At 38.8% G+C, this 25,015-nt stretch overlaps 1 protein-coding gene across 1 annotated transcript in view; it reads right to left on the reverse strand.

Moving 5' to 3' along the window:
- Positions 1-25,015, reverse strand: part of NEK5 (NIMA related kinase 5) — a 164,092-nt gene that overhangs the window by 115,030 nt on the left and 24,047 nt on the right. The window contains exons 3-7 of the mRNA XM_003412576.3: positions 19,407-19,504; positions 17,324-17,407; positions 17,165-17,235; positions 10,945-11,031; positions 9,265-9,319 (exon numbers count right to left, since the gene is read on the reverse strand). Of these exons, the coding sequence (XP_003412624.2) occupies positions 9,265-9,319; positions 10,945-11,031; positions 17,165-17,235; positions 17,324-17,407; positions 19,407-19,504 (395 nt within the window). The remainder of the gene's footprint in view (positions 1-9,264; positions 9,320-10,944; positions 11,032-17,164; positions 17,236-17,323; positions 17,408-19,406; positions 19,505-25,015) is intronic.

Consider the following 25,015-nt stretch of genomic DNA (forward strand, 5'->3'; position numbering starts at 1 on the left):
ACACTTCCAATCAGAACCTTTGGGACAGCGCTAAAGAAGTGCTCGGAGGTCAATTTATATCAATAAACGCAGACATCCAAAAGGAAGAAAGGACCAAAATCAAAGAATTATCCCTACGACTTGAACAAATAGAAAGAAAGCAACAAAAGAACCCTCAGGCACCAGAAGAAAGCAAATAATAAAAATTAGAGCAGAATTAAATGAAGTAGAGAACAGAAAAACAATTGAAAGAATTAACAAGACCAAAAGCTGGTTCTTTGAAAAAATTAACAAAATTGATAAACCATTGGCCAAACTGACAAAAGAAAAACAGGAGAGGAAGCAAATAACCTAAATAAGAAATGAAACGGGTGATATCACAACAGAACCAACTGAAATTAAAAGAATCATATCAGATTACTATGAAACATTGTACTCTATCAAATTCGAGAACCTAGAAGAAATGGATGAATTTCTAGAAACACACTACTGACCTAAACTAACATTAACAGAGGTAGGACAACTAAATAAACCCACAACAAAAGAAGAGATCGAAGAGGTAAAAAAAAAAAAAAAAAAACTCCCAACAACAAAAAAAAAGCCCTGGCCCGGACAGCTTCACTGCAGAGTTCTACCAAACTTTCAGAGAAGAGTTAACGCCACTACTACTAAAGGTATTTCACAGCATAGAAAAGGACGGAATACTCCCAAATTCATTCTATGAAGCCACCATATCCCTGATACCACACCCAGGCAAAGACAGCACAAAAAAAGAAAATTACAGACCTATGTCTCTCATGAACTTAGATGCAAAAATCCTCAACAGAATTCTAGCCAATAGAATTCAACAACATATCAAAAAAATAATTCACCATGACCAAGTAGGATTCATACCAGGTATGCAGGGATGGTTCAACCTTAGAAAAACAATCAATGTAATCCATCACATAAATAAAACAAAAGACAAGAATCACATGATTTTATCAATTGTTGCAGAAAAGGCATGTGACAAAGTCCAATACCCATTCACAGTAAAGACTCTCAGCAAAATAGGAATGAAAGGGAAATTCCTCAACATAATAAAGGGCATTTATGCAAAGCCAACATTATCCTAAATGGAGAGTGTGTGAAAGCATTCCCCTTGAGAACGGACAACAGACAAGGATGGCCTTTATCATCACTCTTATTCAAAACTGTGCTGAAGGTCCTAGCCAGAGCAATTAGGCTAGATAAAGACATAAAGGGCATTCAGATTGGCAAGAAAGAAGTAAAGTATGTCTTTTTGCAGATGACATGATCTTATACACAGAAAACCCTAAAGAAAAATACTGAAACTAATAGAAGAGTTCAGTAGAGTATCGGGATACAAGACAAACATACAAAAATCAGTTGGATTCCTCTATACCAAAAAAAATCAGTTGGATTCCACTACACTGCAAAAAAAATTAAATAACACCCATACCTCACACCATGCACAAAAACTAACTCAAAATGGATCAAAGACCGAAATATAAAAATCTAAAATGATAAAGATCATGGAAGTAAAATTAGCGACATTGCTAGGAGCCCTAATACCTGGCATAAGCAGCATACAAAACATTACTAACAACGCAGAAGAGAAGCTAGATAACTGGGAGCTCCTAAAAATCAAACACTTATGCTCATCCAAAGACTTCACCAAAAAAGTAAAAAGATCACTTATAGACTGGGAAAAAGTTTTTAGGTATGACATTTCCAATCAGCGTTTGATCTCTAAAATCTACATGATACTACAAAAACTCAACTACAAAAAGACAAATAACCCAATTAAAAAATGGGCAAAGGATATGAACAAGCACTTCACAAAAGACGACATTCAGGTAGCTAACAGACACATGAGGAAATGCTCACAGTCATTAGCCATTAGAGAAATGCAAATCAAAAGTACGATGAGATTCCATCTCACTCCAACAAGGCTGGCATTAATCCAAAAAACAAAATAATTAATGTTGGAGAGGTTGTGGAGAGACTGGAACACCTATACACTGCTGGCGGGAATGTAAAATGGTACAACCACTTTGGAAATCGATTTGGAGCTTCCTTAAAAAACTAGAAATAGAACTACCATACAATCCAGCATTCCCACTCTTTGGAATATATCCAAGAGAAATAAGAGCCTTTACATGAACAGATATATGCACAGCCATGTTTATTGCAGCACTGTTTACGATAACAAAAAGATGGAAGCAACCGAGGTGCCCATCAACAGGTGAATGGATAAATAAATTACGGTATATTCACCCAATGGGATACTACTCATCGATAAAGAACAATGATGAATCTGTGAAATGTTTCATAACATGGAGGAACCTGGAAGGCATTATGCTGAGTGAAATTAGTCAGTTGGAAAAGGACAAATATTGTATGAGATCACTACCATAAGAACTCAAAAACAGTTTATACAGAGAAGAAAATATTCTTTGATGGTTATAAGAGCATGGAGCAAGGAAGCAAGAGAGGTTTTCATTAACTAGATAATAGATAAAAACTATTTCAGGTGAAGGGAAAGACAACACACAATACAGGAGAGGTCAGCACATTTGGACTAAACCAAAAGCAAAGAAGTTTCCTGAATAAACTGAACACTTCGAAGGCCAGCATAGCAGGGGTGGGGGTTTGGGGACCATGGTTTCGGGGGACATCTAGGTCAACTGGCATAATAAAATCTATTAAGGAAACATTTTGCATCCAACTTTGGAGAGTGCCGTCTAGGGTCTTAAACGCTAGCAAGCACCCATCTAAGATGCATCAATTGGTCTCAACCTTCCTGGAGCAAAGGACAATGAAGAACACCAAAGACACAAGTTAAGTATGAGCTCACGAGTAAGAATGGACCACATAAATCAGAGACTACATCAGCCTGAGACCAGAAGAACTAGATAGTGCTGGCTACAACCGATGACTGCCGTGACAGGGATCACAACAGAGATTCCCTGAAGGAGCAGGAGAGCAGTGGGATGTAGACCTCAAATTCTCGTAAAAAGACCAGACTTAATGGTCTTACTCAAACTAGAAGAACCCCTGCGGCCACGGTCCCCAGGCCTTCTGTTAGCCCATGACAGGGACCATTCCCAAAGCCAACTCTTCAGACGGAGATTGGACTGGAGTATAAGATAGAAAATGATTCTGGTGAGGAGTGAGGTGAGCTTCTTGGATCAAGTAGACACATGAGACTATGTGGGCAGCTCCTGTCTGGAGGGGAGACGGAAGGGCAGAGGTGGACAGAAGCTGGCTGAATGGACACGGAAATACAGGGTGGAGAGAAGGAAAGTGCTGTCTCATTAGGGGGAGAGAAACTAGGAGTATATAGCAATGTGTATTTAAATTTTTGTATGAGAGACTGACTTGATTTGTAAACATTCACTTAAAGCACAATAAAAATTTTTTAAAAAATGAACAGGACCTCAGAGATCTATGCGACAACATTAAGCACACCAACATAAACATCGTGGGAGTTTCAGAGGGAAAGGAGAGAGAGAAAGGGGCAGAAACAATATTTTAAAACATAATGGCTTCAAAGATTCTAGAAAATCCTGATCAAAAGCGGGAAAATATAGAGGAGAATTTCAAATTCTCATGGACTCCAGAATTTCTGGAGCCACAGAGACTGAACGAACCCCTGAAACTACTGCCCCAAGATAATCCTTAAACCTTAAAACAAAAACGTCCCCTTCTTAAAGTCATCTTAAAACTAAACAATAGTTTAGCTTAAAAAAAAATAGTTTTTTTTTAAACAATAGTTTAGCTTAAGCAGTGAAAAATATTTGCTTTGAGCATTATGCTCTTTTAAGAACTGTCTATATGGGATCAAACTGACAACAGCAACTGGAAAGATTAGACAGGAATCTTAGGGGGTAGTGAGTTTATGTCAATAGGAGAGGAACAACTCACAAAAGGAAGGTGAGAATGGTTGCACAACTTGAAGAATATAATTAATGTCACTGAACTGTACATGTAGAAACTACTGAGTTGGCATATGTTTTGCTATGTATATTCTCAACAACAGAATAAAAAAGAACAAAAAAACACAATGGCTGAAAACTTTCCAAATTTGATTTAAATAAACATTTGTCTGCATATCCAAGAAGCTTAACACACTCCAAGTATAATAAATTCAAAGAGATCCACAACTAGACACATCATAGGCAAACTATCAAAAGACAAAAGAGAATCTTGAAAGCAGCAAGAGAGATCTAATTTATCATATACAAGAGATCCTCAATAAGATTAACAGCTGGATGTCACCCCGACATTACTGGCATGAATCAAAAAACAGAAAATAAATGGTGGAGAGGCTGCAGGGAGATTGGAACTCTTACGAACTGCCGGTGGGGATGCAGAATGGTACAACCATTTTGGAAAACAACATGGTGCTTCCTTAGAAAGCTAGAAATAGAAATACCATATGATTCAGTAATCCCACTCCTAGCAACATATCCTAGAGAAACAAGAGCCATCGCATGAATAGACATATGCACAGCCATGTTTATTGCAGCTTTGTTCACAATAGCAAAAAGATAGAAACAACCTAGATGCCCACCAATAGATGAATGGATAAACAAACTATGGTACATATAAACAATGAAATAATATGCAACAATAAAAAACAGCAATGAATCTGAAAAGCCTCTCACAACATGGATGAATCTGGAGGGCATTGCGCTGAGTGAAATAAGTCAATCACAAAAGGACAAATATTGTGTGAGACCAACACTCTAAAAACTCATGAAAAGGTTTATACACAAAAAGAAACAATCTTTGATGGTTTCGAGGGATGGGAGGGGTGAGAGGAGAAAACACTAAACAGATAATAGATAAGCGGTAACTTTGGTCAAGGGTAAGACAGTACACAATACTGGGGAAGCCAGCACAACTTGTCCAAGGAAAGGTCATGGAAGCTCCATAAAAAATAGACACATCTAAACTCCCTGAGGGATCAAATTACTGGGCTGAGGGCTGTGGGGACCATGGTCTCGGGGAATATCTAGCTCAATTGGCATAACATAGTTTATAGAGAAAATGCTCTACATTCCACTTCGGTGAGTAGAATCTGGGGTCTTAAACGCTTGTGAGTGGCCATCTAAGATATTCTACTGGTTAGACCCCATTTGGAACAAGGGAGAATGAAGAAAACCAAAGACACAAGGAAATGACTAGTCCAAAGGACTGATGGACCACAACTACCACAGCCTCCACCAGACTGAGTCCAGCACAACCAGATGGTGCCTTGCTACCACCACCAACTGCTCTGACAGGGATCACAACAGAGGGTCCCGGGCAAGGCTGGAGAAAAACATAGAACAGAATTCTAACTCACAAAAAAGGAAAAAGACCAGACTTAATGGTCTGGAGGCTGGACAAACCCCAAGAGTACGGCCCCCCAGACACCCTTATAGCTCAGTAATGAAGTCACTCCTTAGGTTCAGCCCATAAGACAATAGAAGACTAAAGGGGCACATCAGCCTAGGGACAAGGACTAGAAGGCAGGAGGGGACAGGAAAGCTGGTAATAGGGAACCCAAGGTCGAGAAAGGGAGAGTGTTAACATGTCGTGGGATTGGCAACCACTGTCACAAAACAGTATGTGTATTAATTGCTTAATGAGAAACTAGTTTTCTCTGTAAAACTTCATATAAAGTACATTTAAAATAAATTAAAATAACTGAGCTTAAAAAAAAAAAAAGATTAACAGCTGATTTCTCATCAGAATCCATGGAAACTAGAATGCAGTGCTAGAAGAACCTTCCAAAGTGCTGAAAGACTGTTCACCAATAATTCCACATCTAGAAAAAAAAAACCCAGAACCCTGGCGTAGTGGTTAAGTGCTACAGCTGCTAACCAAAGGGTCGGCAGTTCGAATTCGCCAGGCACTCCTTGGAAACTCTATGGGGCAGTTCTACACCGTCCTATACAGTCGTTATGAGTCGGAATCGACTCGAGGGCACTGGGTTCTGGGTTGTTTTTTTTTTTCTAGATGTGGAATCTAGAAAAAGTATCCTTCAAAAATGAAGAAAAAATCAAGACATTCCTACATTAACAAAAGGAGTCCCCTCACTAGCAAACTGTTAAGCGCTGGCAGTTCAAATCTACCCAGACGTTCCTCAGAAGAAAGGCCTGGTGATTTACATCCAAAAGATCACTGCCTTTGAAAACCCTATGGAACACAGTTCTACTCCGTAACACATGGGGTCAGAATCAACTCGACAGCAACTGATTTGTTTGTTTTCTTTTTGCAATGACCCACAGAACAGGAATTCTTCTAAAATGAACAAAGCAATGTTGTTGATGTTGTTGGGTGCCTTTGAGTCGATTCTGACTCATAATGATCCCATGCGACATAGTAGAACTGCCCATGGGGTTTTCTTGGCTGCAAGCTTTACGGAAGCAAATTGCTAGGTCTTTCTCCCAAGGAACAAGTGGGTGGATTTGAACCACCAACATTTTGGTTAGCAGCCAAGTGCTTAACCATTGTGCCACCACGGCTCCTCTGGCTTGTTTGTTTGCTTTTTAGTAACAAAAACTGAGAGAATTCATCACTAGCAGAGCTGCCCTATAAAAAATACTAAAGGAGTCCTTCAAGCTAAAATATAACTCAAATCCAAGTGCAGAAATAAACAGCACTAGTAAAAGTAACTACATAAAAAAGTACATAAAAAAAAAGTACATAGGTAATTATAAAAGAGAGTAAAGATGTAATCGTGTTTGTAAATTTTTTTGCATGATTTAGATGACAACTACATAAATCAATAATTACAAAGCAGTGTTGACTGGCATACAATGCTTGAAGATGTAATTTTACTATAATAATAGCACAAGTAGTAGGGAGGGAATAGAGCTAGAGCCATATAGGATCAAAGTTTCTGTGAACTATTGACATTAAGTTGGTATTAAATGGAACTAAATTGTCATAGTTTAAGATGTAAATGGTAATCCCCAGGGCATCCCCTAAGAAAATAACTTAGTAAAAATAAAAGAAAGGACAAGGAAATTAAAACGATACACTAGAAAATATCTAATGCCAAAGAAGGCAGTAACGGAGAAACAGATAACCAAAAAAGACACAAGACATACAGAAAAGAAATAATAAAATGGCATACATAAACCCTACCCTATCAGTAATTACATTAAATATAAATCAGAAGGCAGAGATTGGCAGAATAATCCATCTATGTGCTGACTACAAAAGACACCATTCAGATTCAAAGACATAAACAGGTTGAAAATAAAGGATGGATAAGAATCCATCATGCAACCAGTAACCAAAAAAGAGTTGCAATGGCTACACTAATATCAGAAAACTAGTCTTTAAGAGAAAAATTGTTGCTAGAGACAGAGAGACGTTTATACTGATAAAAGGATCAATCCATTGAGAAGATACAACAATTATAAAAACATATGACTGTAACACCAGAACCCAAAAATACATTAATCAAAAACCAGCAGAACTGAAGGAAGAAATAAACTAATAATAATAGTTGGAGACATCGATAGCCTACTTTCAATAATGGATAGAACAAACAGGCAGAAGATCAGCAAGGAAATAGAAGATATGAATAATCCTGTAAACCAAATAGACCTAAGAGACATCTATAGAACATTCTACTCAAAATCAGTAGAATACACATTTTTCTTAAGTGCATATAAGTGAGATCACCAATAAGTCAGTAAATTTAAAAGGAGGACTTAAATCACTATGAGTCGGAACGATTCGAGGGCACTGGGTTTTAAAATCACACAGAACATGTTCTCTGACCACAGTGGAGTGAAATTAGAAATGAATAACAAAAGGAATTTGAGAAATTCACAAATAACTGAAAGTTAGAGAGCACACTTCTAAATAACCAATGGGTCAGAGAAGAAAGCCACAGGGGAAATTAGAAGACACATTAAGGTGAATGGAAACAAGAATACTACATACCACAAGTTAAGGAATACAACTAAGGCAGCATTCGAGGGAATTTTTGGCTGAAATGCCTAAATCAAAAAAGAATGATCTCTAACCAGTAGCCTAAACTTCCACCTTAGAAACTAGCAAAAGAAAAGCGAACTAAACCCAAAGCAAGCAAATAAAAAATAAAAAAATAAAGAGATCAGAGTAGAAATTAATGAAATAGAGAACAGAAAAACAATAGAGAAAATCAATGAAATCAAAAGTTAGTTATTTCAAAGGCTCTACAAAATTGGCAAACCTTACCTAGACTAAGCAAGAAAAAAAGAAAAGACACAAATTACTAAAATCAGGAATAAAAGATCACTACTGGCCTTACAGAAATAAAAGATTGTAAGAGAACACTATGAACAATTATACGCCAACAAATTAGATAACGTACAGAAAGGAACATATTCCTTTAAAGACTCAAACTACTGAACCTGAAAATCCCAGGACCAGACAGCTTCACTGGTGAATTATATCAAAAAGAAGAATTAATGCCAATCCTTCACAAATGCTTTCAAAAAACACGAGAGGAAAAACCTCCTAAATCATTCTATGAGGCCAGTATTATCCTGATACCAACACCAAAGACATCACTAGAGAAGAAAATTACAGAACAATATCCTTTATGAATAAAGATGCAAAAATCCTCAACAAAACAGCAGCATGTGTGTATATATATATATATAAAATGTATATACACACACACATATATACATATATATATGATCGCTATGAGTCAGAATCAACTTGATGGCAACAGGTTTGGTTTCTCTTAATATATATATATGGATTATGTATATATGTATTCACAAGCAGTTTATTTTTTATTGTGGTAAAATGAATATAACAACAACAACAAAAAAATCCAAACACATTGCCGTCGATTCGGACTCATAGCGAAACTATAGGACAGAGTAGAACTGCCCCATAGAGTTTCCAAGGAGCGCCTGGTGGATTCAAACTGCCGACGTTTTGGTTAAGAGCCGTAGCACTTAACCACTACACCACCAGCGTTTCCAAATATAACAAACATTTGCCACTTCAGCCATTTTTACATGTACAATTAACACACACAATTTATTTTTAATGGAAATATACTACACATTTTATTCTTCAGCTTATTTTATTTTGTAATATAGTTTGTACATCTTCATGTGGCAGTACATACAGCTGTATAATTCCGTTTTAATAGCTTGTCCAAATAATTGTTAACAATCTAACAAAGCCAAACCTTAACCTTTTCTCCCAGGAATTAATTTCATTGATATGATTTTAATAATTTAAGATTAATCTAACAATTAACATACTTACAGGATGCTTGAGTGTGCAGAGCTCATATAAGACACAGCCAAGAGACCAAATATCCCTGGAGAAGAGAAGAGGTTAAACGCCAAGAATATCCACAAATCTCAATAAAAGTTTTTATCCTCACAGTGCATTGCATTGTGTCACTTTATAATTTTACATAGGTTGATCAGTTTTTACAAATGCTCTCAGATACATTACCAATTCTTATTATCACTAAGATAAGAGGTACAATAAAAACCATTTGTAGTTCGTCAGAATTCTAGCAGTGAAAATGAATACAAACTTTTGCTACAATCTGATGGCTCAGTATTTACTTCAACTTAATGTGCTCAAAGAAAATGTGTGAATGTACAGAATTTTGAGCAATTTGGAGGAGGGAGACAGAACTCAAAAGATGGATTTGTTTTGACTCAAGATGTAAACCGGTTAGTTTAGAAAGGTATATTCCACTCAAGCTCTCGAAGAGCCAAGTTATATTAAGTGATGAATACATGTGTGATATTCAATAAACATTTGAAAAATGTACTTACAATATATGACTCAAGCCTTGCTCTTTACAGACTTGGTATTCAGAAATACTTATATGCAATTAGTTTAATAAGGAGTTATTTTATAGGACAAAAAGTATAGTTAAATCTACAAGACCAAAGAAAATATAACGAAAAGTCAAAGAGGCAGTCAAATGGCGAAAACAAGGAGGATCCAGTAAAGCGAAGCCACACTTCCGCATATGTGAGAGAGAGAAGGAGAGAGGAAGCTGGCTTACCCTAAAGGTTTAGAGACCATGGAGGGTGATCACAGAACAGGCAGAGAACAGTCACCAGCTGAACATCACACATTTTAGTTTTAGAAACTCAGTGACCATTTCCTATCGCATAGAATGTCTGCTCTACCTGGGCCCCAAATTCCTCCTCTATTCTCTATTCTTTTTTGGTTTATTCTCTATTCTATCCTCTCTATCCAGGGTGGTGTATTCACAAGCCTACAGGGTTAGGCCAGTGACTGGGACTGGGTCCAAACATTTGCATACCTTATATTAATTACCCTGTGGAGTTATTGTGCAGTGCAAATGGTTAACACACAACTGCTAACTGAAAGGTTGGAGGTTCAAGTCCACTCAGAGGTGCCTTGGAAGAAAGGATTGGCAAACTACTTCTGAAAAATCAGCCATTGAAAACTCTCTGGAGTACACTTCTAGTCTGACATACATGCGGTCGCTGTACGTCACAGTAAACTCCGTAGTGACTAGTTTATACCACTCAGTGAGTGCTGAGGTGAACCAGAAAATGGTTTTCTGAAGCGAAGGGGGCAGTGGCCCAGCTGATGATTGCCAAGATCTTCCAATTTTCAGAAGCACCAAATCTGTATGTTTTTTAAATCTTCCAATATTTCAATGTTGATTCAAATTTTTAAAAAGCAGTATCAGTAAACAAAACAATGCTGTTTCCTTCACACGTATCTTTAAGTGAAGAGAAATGGGTTTTTTCTAAAGTCCACAGCATCAGGGCACACCCAGTGGTCAGAGACAGTCACTGTGATTCACATTTCAGACGTGAAGAAAATGAAATTACAAAAGCACCATAAAGAAGACAGAAGGGGTAATAACTTCAGTTTCTAGCACTTTAACTCAATATCATCCATCAGATTTTCCTAGCACCTTCAAACCAACAGTCAGCAACTCACGTTTTATTGTTGTAGGGTTTGTTCTGACAGATCTCTGGGGACAGATAATAAGGCGTTCCAACACAAGTTTGAGCAAGTTCCATGGAACTAGTAAAATATATGAATAATAAAATACTGTGATTTATTATTGGAGTAACAAACATGTTTAAAATATAGAAATGTAAGGAAAAACGTGAACAATAGGTAACACAGAATGCGATGAGCACACAGATGAAAATAAAGGAAAACAGTGCATACTTAGCAACATAGTAATACATTAGTTGATGTTTTAAGCTCATAATTCATCCCCCAAAATCCACACATTAAAAAATATATTTTTTTATGGCTTAAAGACTCCACAGAGAGGTAAAATTTTAATGTTAACAAAAAAACTCTCAGAGGTAGAAAGATTTCCCCCTTTCAAATTGTCAAAGTAATCCAATCTCATTATTTAAAATTTGGAAAATATAAAAGTGAATAACAAGAAAGAAAAAAAGCACCCATAATCTTATCACCTGAGAATAACTACTGTTAAAATTCTGATTTATTTCCTTGCTGAATTTTTTCTATGCATATTTTTCACATAGCTGTGATAATACTGCATTTAAAATTCAGAATTCCAAATTTTTCATTAAACCTATCATAAAGCATTTTCTCACAACATCAAGAAATCTTCAAAATCATAAATGTTTGTAACTGTATAATGGGTACATAGCTGTTCCAAAAATTATATTTAACCATCTCCCAGTTGTTAGAGATTCATATGATTCCAAATTTCAAATTATTCCCTTAGAACAAATTCCAAGAAGCAGAACCTTTAACAATCTCTTTAGATAATATCACCACCAAATTGTCTTCCTGAACCGTTGCACCAATTCCCACTCCCCCCTAGCCGAATGTCTGAACCTGCCCGTTCCACTGAATTCTCACCAGTTTTTTGCATATCAGTCACATCACGTATTTGATAAACTTACAGTACACACTACATGACATTGTCACCAACCTTCCATGCCACAATTTATCTTGGCAATTTTAATCTCTAACTACCACTTGAATAATTTAATGCATTTATATAAATAGCTGGAGTCCCTGGTGGTGCAGTTAACACATTTGGCTGCTAATTGAAGGGTTGAAGGTTCAAGTCCAATCAGAGGCACTTTGAAAGAAAGGTCAAGTGACCTACTTCCAAAAAATCAGTCACTGAAAACCCTATGGAGCACAGTTATACTCTGACACACATGGGGTCACCATCAGTCAGAATGAACTCAATTGCAGCTGGAATATAAATAGTTACCAAAAATTATATAGACAACCACATTTTTAATATCTTCTTAATTCATGATTCTCCCATGTGTCTGTGAGTTTGTCGTACTGTGCGGGCTTGTGTGAGGCTGTGATGCTGGAAGCTGTGCCACCAGTATTCACATGCCAGCAGGGTCACCCATGGAGGACAGGTTTCAGCTCACCTTCCAGACTAAGACAGACTAGGAAGAAGGACCCGGCAGTCTACTTCTGGAAGGCATTAGCCAGTGAAAACCTTATGAATAGCAGTGGAACATTGTCTAACATAGTGCTGGAAGATGAGCCCCCCAGATTGGAAGGCACTCAAAAGATGACTGGGGAAGAGCTGCCTCCTCAAAGTACAGTTGACCTTAATGACATGGATGGAGTAAAGCTTTCAGGACCTTCATTTGCTGATGTGGCACAACTCAAAATGAGAAGAAACACCTGAAAACATCCATTAATAATTGGAACCTGGATGTACGAAGTATGAATCTAGGTAACTTAGAAATCATCAAAAATGAAATGGAACGCATAAAGATCGATATCCTAGGCATTAGTGAGCTGTAATGGACTGGTACTGGCCATTTTGAATCGTACCATCATATAGTCTACTATGCTGGGAATGAGAACTGAAGAGGAAAGGTGTTGCATTCATCGTCAAAAAGAACGTTTCAAGATCTACCCTGAAATACAATGCTGTCAATGATAGGATAATGTCCATATGCATACAAGGAAGACCACTTAATACGACTATTATTGAAATATACACACCAACCTCTAGGGCCAAAGATGAAGAAACAGAAGATTTTTATCAGCTGCTACAGTCTGAAATTGATCGAACATGCAATCAAGGTGCATTGATAATTACTGGTGATTTTAATACAAAAGTTGGAAACAAAGAAGAAGGATCAGTAGTTGGAAAATATGGCCTTGGGGATAGAAACAATGCCGGAGATCGAATGATAGAATTTTGCAAGAACAACGACTTGTTCATTGCAAATACCTTCTTTCACCAACATAAACAGCAACTATACACATGGACCTCGCCAGATGGAATACCCAGAAATCAAATTGACTACATCTGTGGAAAGAGATGATGTAAAAGCTCAATATCATCAGTCAGAACAAGACCAGGGGCCGACTCTGGAATAGACCATCAATTCCTCATATGCAAGTTCAAGCTGAAACTGAAGAAAATAAGAGCAAGTCCACAAGAGCCAAAATATGACCTTGAGTATATCCCATCTGAATTTAGAGACCATCTGAAGAATAGATTTGATGCATTGAACACTAGTGACCGAAGATCAGATGAGTTGTGGAATGACATCAAGGACATCATGCATGAAGAAGGCAAGAGGTCATTGAAAAGACAGGAAAGAAAAAAAGACCAAGATGGATGTCAGAGGAGACTCTGAAACTTGCTCTTGAGCGTCAAGCAGCTAAAGCAAAAGGAAGAATTGATGAAGTAAAAGAACTGAACAAAAAATTTCAAAGAGTGGCTGGAGACGGCAAAGCAAAGTATTATAATGACATGTGCAAAGAGCTGGAGATGGAAAACCAAAAGGGGAGAACACGCTCAGCGTTTCTCAAGCTGAAAGAACTGAAGAAAAAAATCAAGCCTCAAGTTGCAATAGTGAAGGATTCTATGGGGAAAATGTTAAACAACGCAGGAAGCATCGAAAGAAGATGGAAGGAATACACAGAGTCATTATATCAAAAAGAATTAGTCGATGTTCAACCATTTCAAGAGGTAGCATATGATCAGGAAACAATGGTACTGAAGGAAGAAGTCCAAGCTGCTCTGAAGGCATTGGTGAAAAACAAGCCTCCAGGAACTGATGGAATATCAATTGAGATGTTTCAACAAACAGATGCAGCGCTGGAAGTGCTCACTCATCTATGCCAAGAAATATGGAAGACAGCTTCCTGGCCAACTGACAGGAAGAGATCCATATTTATGCCTATTCCCAAGAAAGGTGATCCAACCGAATGTGGAAATTACAGAACAATATCACTAATGCCACACGCAAGCAAAATTTTGCTGAAGATCATTCAAAAATGGCTGCAGCAGTGTATCGACAGGGAACTGCCAGAAATTTGGGCTGGTTTCAGAAGAGGACGTGGAACCAGGGATATCACTGCTGATGTCAGATGGATCCTGGCTGAAAGCAGAGAATGCCAGAAGGATGTTTACCTGTGTTTTACTGACTATGCAAAGGCATTCGACTGCGCAGATCATAACAAGTTATGGATAACACTGCAAAGAATGGGAATTCCAGAACACTTAATTGTGCTCATGAGGAACCTTTACAGAGATCAAGAGGCAGTTGTTGGGACAGAACAAGGGGATACTGATTGGTTTAAAGTCAGGGAAGGTGTGCGTCAGGGTTGTATTTTTTCACCATACCTATTCAATCTGTATCCTGAACAAATAATCCGAGAAGCTGGACTATATGAAAGAAGAACGGGGCATCAGGATTGGAGGAAGACTCATTAAGAACCTGCGTTATGCAGATGACACAACTTTGCTTGCTGAAAGTGAAGAGGACTTGAAGCACTTACTAATGAAGATCAAAGACCACAGACTTCAGTATGGGTTGCACCTCAACATAAAGAAAACAAAAATCCTCACAACTGGACCACTGAACAACATCATGATGAACGAAGAAAAGATTGAAGTTGTGAAGGATTTCATTTTACTTGGATCCACAATCAACAGCCATGGAAGCAGCAGTCAAGAAATCAAAAGATGCACTGCATTGGGCAAATCTGCTGCAAAGGACCTCTTCGAAGTGTTAAAGAGCAAAGATGTCACCTTGAAGACTAAGGTGCACCTGACCCAAGCCATGGTATTTTCAATCACATCATATGCATGTGAAAGCTGGACAATGAATAAGGAAGACCAAAGAAGAATTAACGCCTTTGAATTGTAGGGTTGGCGAAGAATATTGAATATACCAGGGACTGCCAGAAGAACGAATAAATCTGTTTTGGGAGAAGTGTGGCCAGAATGCTCCTTAGAAGCAAGGATTGCCAGACTGCGTCTTGCATACTGTGGACATGTTGTCAGGAGGGATCAGTCTCTGGAGAAAGAAGTCATGCTTGGCAAAGTACAGGGTCAGCGGAACAGAGGAAGACCCCCAACGAGGTGGATCGACAGGGTGGCTGCAACAATGGGCTCAAGTATAACAACGATTGTGAAGATGGCACAGAACCCGGCAGTGTTTCGTTCTGTTGTGCATAGGGTCGCTATGAGTCGGAACCGACTCGATGGCACGTTACAACAACAACCACAATTCATGTTTCCTAAAAACGCACGTTGGCTACTTTGAGCAGGAAGAAAAATGATTTTTAAAAGTACTCACTTGTACATTTAGGTAGCTAACAGATATGTGAGGAAATGTTCACGATCATTAGCCATTAGAGAAATGCAAATCAAAACTACAATGAGATTTCATCTCACTCCAACAAGGCTGGCAATAATCCAAAAAACACAAAACAATAAATGTTGGAGAGGTTATATGGAGAGACTAAAACACTTATACACTGCTGGTGGCAATTAAAATGGTACAACCGCTTTGGAAATCGATTTGGCGCTTCCTTAAAAAGCTAGAAATAGAACTACCATACGATCCAGCAATCCCACTCCTTGGAATATATCCTAGAGAAATAAGAGCCTTTACACGAACAGATATATGCACAGCCATGTTCACTGCAGCACTGTTTACAATAGCAAAAACATGGAAGCAGCCAAGGTGCCCATCAACAGGTGAATGGATAAATAAATTATGGTATATTCACACAATGGAATACTACGCATCAATAAAGAACAGTGAGGAATCTGTGAAACATTTCATAACATGGAGGAACCTGGAAGGCATTATGCTGAATGAAATTAGTTGCAAAAGGACAAATACTGTATAAGGCCACTATTATAAGAACTCAAGAAATAGTTTAGACAGAGAAGAAAATATTCTTTGATGGTTACGAGAGGGCAGAGGGAGGGAAGGAGAGGTGTATTCACTAATTAGATAGTAGATAAGAACTACTTCAGGTGATGGGACAGGCAACTCGCAATACAGGCGAGGTCAGCACAATTGGACTAAACCAAAAGCAAAGAAATTTCCTGAATAAACTGAATGCTTCGAAGTACAGCCTAGCAGGGGCAGGAGTTTGGGGACCATGGTTTCAGGGGACATCTAAGTCAATTGGCATTATAAAATCTATGAAGAAAACATTCTCCATCCCACCTTGGAGAGAGTCGTCTGGGGTCTTAAACGTTAGGAAGAGGCCATCTAAGGTGCATCATTTGGTCTCAACCCACCTGGATCAAAGGAGGATGAAGAGCACAAAGGACACAAGGCAATTACAAGCCCAAGAGATAGAAAGGGCCACATGATCCAGAGACTACATCAGCCTGAGACCAGAAGAGGTAGATGGTGCCAGGCTACAACTGATGACTGCCCTGACAGGGAACACAACAGAGAACCCCTGAGGGAGCAGGAATGCAGTGGGATGCAGACCCCAAATTCTCATAAAAAGACCAGACTTAATGGTCTGACTGAGACTAGAAGGACCCCGGTGGTCATGGCCCCCAGACCTTCTGTTGGCCCAGGACAGGAAACGTTCCCAAAGCCAACTCTTCAGACATGGATTGGACTGGACAATGGGCTGGGGAGGGATACTGGTAAGGAGTGAGCTTCTTGGATCAGGTGGACACTTGAGACTATGTTGGCATCTCCTCCCTGGAGGGAAGATGAGAGGGTAGAGGGGGTTAAAAGCTGGCGAAATGGACACGAAAAGAAAGAGAGGAAGGAGGGGGCGCACTGTTTCATTGGGGGAGAGCAATTGTGGGTATACAGCAAGGTGTATGTAAGTTTTTGTGTGAGAGGCTGACTTCATTTGTAAACTTTCACTTAAGCATAATAAAAATTAAAAAAAAAAAAAAAGTACTCACTTGTTCAGGACTCTTGCTATGCCAAAGTCTCCAAGCTTTGCAACCATTCCATTCTTGCTAAGAAAAATGTTCTACAAATGGAAAAAATGCTATGCTGTTTGAGATGTTTCAAGAAAACAGAACATCAGTTTTTTCTTGGTCTCCTGTCTGAGCTGTTACCTGTGTTTTTATGTCTCTGTGTAAGATCTTCCTGTCATGGAGATGTTTCAGTCCTAGAGAAATCTGTACAAACCAACCCAGAATCTGTAGAGGGAAAAGAAAATAAAACTGTTCACACAGTCTGGTACTCGCAAGTTCAGTGAGACTTCTTTATGATAACACGCAAAAGCAGAGAAATATTTTACATGTGTGTGTCTAAGGGAATGGCACTAACAGAGATAGTACCTTATCATATAACGTTCCTTTTACAGCTAGAAAAATCAAGGTGCAGAAGGGCAATCCTTGTAATTGAAGGGAACTCCAGATACAGAAAAAGGTAAATAGGAGCAAAAGAGAGAGGAAGGAAGTTCTTGATTTTTTTTTTTTTTTTTCTGATTTAATACTGGGTTACTCTCAGTAGTCCTAGACAAACAACTCTGTCTCCTGGTAATCCTAGTGCCATGTGTTTTTCCTACTCAGTGGAAGTAGGGTGCCCAGGACAAGAGCCAGAGAGGCAGAGGGAGAGAATCTGTGAAGTTATTAAAACATTGTGAAATATCAATATACCTATACAATTTAATAACAAAAGTTATTTTACTTTAAAAGCCTATTTTTATTTCTTATTCACAATTTTATTATGTCTTAGCTGGCTATGAGCCCCTTCATTAAAATGTGTTCTATGCCTACAAAGATTTATTTAAACTAATCTAAAGGAGACGGGTGGCACACCGGTTAAGTACTACACTGCTAACCAATAGACCAGTGGTTCAAACCTGCCAGCTGCTCCTCAGGAAAAGGTGTGGCAGCCTGCTTCCATAAAGATTCCCCAGAAAACCAAACCCATTGCCATCACGTCAATTCCCACTCATAGCAACCTATACAACAGGGCAGAACTGCCCTATAGAGTTTCCCAGGAGTGCCTGGTGGATTCAAACTGCCGACCTTTTGATTAGCAGCCATAGCTACCAGGGTTTCCCCATAAAGATTACAGCCTTAGAAATACTGTGGGACAGTTCTACTGTGTCCTGTAGGGTCACTATGAGTTAGAATCAACTCGAAGGCAAAGAGTTTTTTTGGAAACTCTTCTAAAATTTCATTGGTTGTTTGTCAGCCAGATTACATAAAGGGAAAAAAAAAAGCTATCATCCAGATATTAAGATTCAGTTCTAATCTTATTTTTTTCTCAATGAAGGGAAACATTATTCAAAATTTTATACTGAAAATCATTTTTATTAATAAAGTAATTCATAGATAGGAAGAAAGGAGGGTTCCATAAATATGGAATTTAATATATAATGTAAATAAGTATAGGAAGAATGCTTGATTAAATTTACAGAGGTTAGAAATATCGATTCTTTAATCATTCATACATTCAAAAGACTTAAGTTTAACCCTTGGAGGAAATTATACGGGCACAATGCTCTTAAATGCTAAACTAGAACAAAGAAACAAATGGCCTACAGAAAGATCGTGGGCCATTCCCCTGCACTGCTCGAGGTGATGGCCTTACGCATCAGTCACACAGGACCTGATTCCAAGTTCTCTCCGCACCTATACCTGTCTCTTTCATGGATACAACTCCCAAGAGGGCTCCAAAGAGGCTTAGAGTATAGAGGAAGGGGTTTGTGTAGAAAGAAAATGTGAATTAAGGCCACTATTCTTCACCTTTTCGCTCCCTCTCTTAATAACCAATGTAACTAAATAGGCATTGCTAAGAACAGCGTCATTCTTCCTAACAGAGTGGTATAGCTATTTTCAAGCAGAGTACCAAATGGAAAAAGGAAAAAGAGTGAAGCTATAAATACGTCACATTTAAAATGGTTAAGGAGCATCACAATTTCATTTTGTTTTTAACCAGGAAGATTTCTCACAGAGGCATCCTAAATGAGATTGTCAAAAACGAAGCAATTTTTTCTCAAGAAAACTGCACTCTCAAAAAGAGATTCCACTTAAGTTCAATTTCAAACATGTTCTGGACTAAATCTACCAAGAATATTGATCCACTATCTTATGGATTCATATAAATGCACTCTACTATTTATGGCATTATAAATTTAAACCCCCTCTCCTTATAAATTAAAAAGCAAATTAGAAATGTTTTTACCTGATCTTCACTAAATAACACTCCCCGCTGTCTCCGGATCCTTTTCATGAGATCCCCTCCATCACAGTACTCCATAACAATAAACAAGCTGTTGTTCTCTGTAAGAAAAGACACCACTGGGCACTGGGAGGGTTGCAGATATTTACTAATCATTTGTCTTTCAAGTTCTAGAGGGTGGAGAATATAACTGTAAAATGCAGTTAGGTGCCATAGAACAGGTTCCGACTCACAGAGACCCTATGCAAAACAGAAATAAACACTGCCCGATCCTGAGCAATTCTTACAATCGTTAAACGCTTGAGCTCATTGTTGCAGCCCCTGTGTCAATTCACCTTGTTGAGGGTCTTCCTTCTTTCAGCTGACCCTGTACTCTGCCAAGCATGATGCCCTTATCCAGGGACTGATCCCTCCTGACAACATGCCCAAAGTATGCAAGACACAGTCTCGCCATCCTTGCCTCTAAGGAGCACTCTGGCCACACTTCTTCCGAGACAGGTTTGTTCGTTCTTTTGGCAGTCCATGGTATATGCAATATTCTTCGCCAACATCACAATTCAAAGGCGTCAACTCTTTTTCGGTCTTCCTTATTCATTGTCCAGCTTTCACACGCATATGATGTGATTGAAAATACCATGGCTTGGGTCAGGTGTACCTTAGTCTTCAAGGTGACATCTTTGCTCTTCAACACTTCGAAGAGGTCCTTTGCAGCAGATTTGCCCAATGCAATGCGTCTTTTGATTTCTTGACTACTGCTTCCATGGCTGTTGATTGTGGATCCAAGTAAAATGAAATCCTTCACAACTTCAATCTTTTCTTCGTTCATCATGATGTTGCTCATTGGTCCAGTTGTGAGGATTTTTGTTTTCTTTATGTTGAGGTGCAACCCATACTGAAGGCTGTGGTCTTTGATCTTCATTAGTAAGTGCTTCAAGTCCTCTTCACTTTCAGCAAGCAAAGTTGTGTCATCTGCATAACGCAGGTTCTTAATGAGTCTTCCTCCAATCCTGATGCCCCGTTCTTCTTCATATAGTCCAGCTTCTCGGATTATTTGTTCAGGATACAGATTGAATAGGTATGGTGAAAAAATACAACCCTGACGCACACCTTTCCTGACTTTAAACCAATCAGTATCCCCTTGTTCTGCCCAAACAACTGCCTCTTGATCTCTGTAAAGGTTCCTCATGAGCACAATTAAGTGTTCTGGAATTCCCATTCTTTGCAGTGTTATCCATAATTTATTATGATCCACACAGTCGAATGCCTTTGAATAGTCAGTAAAACACAGGTAAACATCCTTCTGGTATTCTCTGCTTTCAGCCAGGATCCATCTGACATCAGCAATGATATCCTCTTCTGACACCAAGCTGAACTTCTGGCAGTTCCCTGTCGATATACTGCTACAGCTGTTTTTGAATGATCTTCAGCAAAATTTTGCTTGCCTGTGATATTAATGATATTGTTCTATAATTTCCACATTTGGTTGGATCACCTTTCTTGGGAATAGGCATAAATATGGATCTCTTCCTGTCAGTTGGCCAGGAAGGTGTCTTCCATATTTCTTGGCATAGACGAGTGAGCACCTCCAGCGTTGCACCTATTTGTTGAAACATTTCAATTGATATTCCATCAATTCCTGGAGGCTTGTTTTTCACCAATGCCTTCAGAGCAGCTTGGACTTCTTCCTTCAGTACCATTGTTTCCTGATCATATGCCACCTCTTGAAATGGTTGACTATCGACTAATTCTTTTTGGTATAATGGCTGTGTGTATTCCTTCCATCTTCAGTTTGTCGCACTGTGTGGGCTTGTGTGTTGCTGTGATGCTGGAAGCTATGCACTGGTATTCAGATACCAGCAGGGTCACCCATGGAGGACAGGTTTCAGCTCAGCTTCCAGACTAAGACAGACTAGGAAGAAGGACCCGGCAGTCTACTTCTGGAAAGCATTAGCCAGTGAAAACCTTATGAATAGCAGTGGAACATTGTCTGATACAGTGCTGGAAGATGAGCCCCCCAGGTTGGAAGGCACTCAAAAGATGACTGGGGAAGAGCTGCCTCCTCAAAGTACAGTCGACCTTAATGATGTGGATGGGGTAAAGCTTTCAGGACCTTCGTTTGCTGATGTGGCATGACTCAAAATGAGAAGAAACAGCTGCAAACATCCATTAATAATCAGAACCTAGATGTACGAAGTATGAATCTAGGAAAATTGGAAATCGTCAAAAATGAAATGGAACGCATAAACATCAATATCCTAGGCATTAGTGAGCTGTAATGCACTGGTATTGGCCATTTTGAATCGGACCATCATATAGTCTACTATGCTGGGAATGACAACTCGTAGAGGAATGGTGTTGCATTCATTGTCAAAAAGAACATTTCAAGACCTATTCTGAAGTACAGCGCTGTCAGTGATAGGATAATATCCATATGCCTACAAGGAAGACCAGTTAATATGACCATTATTGAAATTTACGCACCAACCACTAGGGTCAAAGATGAAGAAACAGAAGATTTTTATCAGCTGCTACAGTCTGAAATTGATCGAACATGCAATCAAGATGCATTGATAATTACTGGCAATTGGAATGCAAAAGTTGGAAACTAAGAAGAAGGATCAGTAGTTGGAAAATATGGCCTTGGGAATAGAAGCAATGCCGGAGATCCAATGATAGAATTTTGCAAGACCAACGACGTCTTCATTGCAAATACCTTCTTTCACCAACATAAACAGTGTCTATACACATGGACCTCGCCAGATGGAACACACAGAAATCAAATTGACTACATCTGTGGAATGAGGCAATGGAAAAGCTCAATATCATCAGTCAGAACAAGGCCAGGGGCCGACTCTGGAACAGACCACCAATTGCTTATATGCAAGTTCAAGCTGAAACTGAAGAAAATAAGAGCAAGTCCACAAGAGCCAAAATATGACCTTGAGTATATCCCACCTGAATTTAGAGACCATCTGAAGAACAGATTTGACGCATTGAACACCAGTGACCGCAGACCAGACGAGTTGTGGAATGACATCAAGGACATCATCCATGAAGAAAGCAAAAGGACACTGAAAAGACAGGAATGTAAGAAGACCAAGATGGATGTCAGAGGAGACTCTGAAACTTGCTCTTGAGCGTCAAGCAGCTAAAGCAAAAGGAAGAATTGATGAAGTAAAAGAACTGAACAGAAGATTTCAAAGGGCCTCTCAAGAAGACAAAATAAAGTATTGTAATGACATGTGCAAAGAGCTGGAGATGGAAAACTAAAAGGGAAAAACATGCTCGGTGTTTCTCAAGCTGAAAGACCTGAAGAAAAAATTCAAGCCTCGATTTGCAATAGTGAAGGATTCCATGGGGAAAATATTAAACGATGCAGGAAGCATCAAAAGAAGATGGAAGGAATACACAGAGTAAAATGCAGTACAAAAAAAAAATAGACTGTTAAAAATCCTTGGTATGGAAGTAAGATCAGCTGGAGTCTAACTCCATGTGATGGTTAAGACTGTGTGACAACTTGGCTGGGCCATGATACTCAGTGTTTTGTCAGTTGTATAATGAGATCACTTCCCTGTTGAGATTTGATATATGATCACCTCCATGACGGGATCTGCTGTGAGTAGCCAACCTGTTGAAAGGGAGTTTCCCTGGACGTGTAGCCTGCATCCAAATATAACCAGGCATTCTAGCAAGGTTCAGGGGCTTTTGCTCATTCTGGATCCTGCAGCTGGCTCCTGTTCATCTGACCTCTGGTTCTTGGGACTCAAGCTAGCAGCTTACCTGTGGTCTTGCCTGCCGATTTTGAGATTCATTATCTTCACAGGCTGTGAACAAGAGCCCTGCTCTTCGACCTTCTGATCTTGGGTTTGACAACCCCTGTGTGTACGTGAATCAGGAGAAGCCTCTACCCTGATCCACAGACTTGGGACATTCCAGCCACTACAACCAAGTAAGCCATTTCCTTGATACAAATCTCTCTTTACATACACATTTATACAGTTTATTTGCTTTGCTTCTTTAGAGAACCCAGCCTAAGACTCCCCATTTCACCACTTCTACTTCTTAGTTCTGTGACTTGGGCAAGTTATTTTAATCTCTCTGTACCTCATCACCTCACTTGTAAAATGTGGATAATAATATAGAAACTTTCTCTTAGGACTGTTATAAAGATTGAGCTAATTCATGCCAGATGCTTAGAACAATGCCTGCACATAATGAAAGTTCATTAAATGTTAGTTATTATTATTAATACATTCCTTCAAGAGATTAGAAATCTGCCTTTAAAATAATAGCTGTGAGTCTTTCCCAACACCCCAGGAAGAATTAATAGCCCTTTCTTGAATTTGGGTCTTGTGGTGACATGAGTCCTCTATGTGGCTTTTGCTCTGGTTCTTCTGAAAAACAGCTTGAGAGGTATTTTCCCCTAAGCCTTGAGGAGTTATATTTACCTTAGTTTTCTTCCCCACAGGGTTTGTTATTTTTTTCTAGGTTGACCAACATTTCCTGGGTAAGCTCTAGACAACTTGGTTTGATTACTTTTTATCTGGTCCTTTGCTTGGTACGCATCTTGCAAAGACTGGTCAATAGGCTACGCAAATGAAGAGAATATGGACTATATATAGCCTACAGTCCAAATGAACTGTCTACGGCCTACCGACAGGGGATTGGTCAGTTTGTGGCCCTTGTGCGAGGGTCATGCCTTGAAATTGATGAGAAGTTTGTGTATATATGCAGCACCTCACAAAGGTTTTTTAGAAGAAATAGCTGCAAATATCCATTAATAATCAGAAGTGGAATGCATGAAGTATGAATCTAGGAAAATTGGAAGTCATTAAAAATGAAATAGAATGCACAAAGATTGATATCCTAGACATTAGTGAGCTGAAATGAACTGGTATGGGCTATTCTGAATTAGACAATCATGTGATCTACTATGCCAGGAATGACAAATTGAATAGGAATGGCATCGTGCTCCTCATGAAAAAGAACATTTCAAGATCTATCCTGAAGGGCAATGCTGTCAGTGACAGGATAATGTCCATACACCTACAAAGACCAGTTAAAACGATTATTATTCAAATTTACAAACTAAGCACTGATGCCAAAGATGAAGAAATAGAAGATTTTTACCAACTTTTGCAGTCTGAAATTGATCAAACATCCAATCAAGATGCATTGATAAATACTGGTGATCGAAATGTGAAAGTTGGAAACAAAGAAAGACCAGTAGTTGGAAAATATGGCCTTGGTGATAGAAACAACACTGGAGATTGCATGATAGAATTTTGAAAGACCAAAAACTTCTTCATTGCAAATGCCGTTTTTCAACAACATAAATGGCAACTATACATGTGAACCTCGTCAGATGAAATACATGGCAATCAAATCAACTACATCTGTGGAAAGAGACAATGCAAAAGCTCAATATCATCAGTCACAAAAAGGCCAGGGACAGGCTGTTCAGACCATGGAATAGACCATCAATTGCTCGGATGCAAGCTGAAGCTGAAGAAAATTATAACAAGTCCATGAGGGCTATGACGCTGAGTATATCCCACCTGACTTTAGAGACCATCTAAAGAACAGATTTGATGCGTTGAACACTAATGACC

Source organism: Loxodonta africana, chromosome 17 (genome assembly GCF_030014295.1).
Source record: "Loxodonta africana isolate mLoxAfr1 chromosome 17, mLoxAfr1.hap2, whole genome shotgun sequence".
NCBI classification, from domain to species: domain Eukaryota; kingdom Metazoa; phylum Chordata; class Mammalia; order Proboscidea; family Elephantidae; genus Loxodonta; species Loxodonta africana.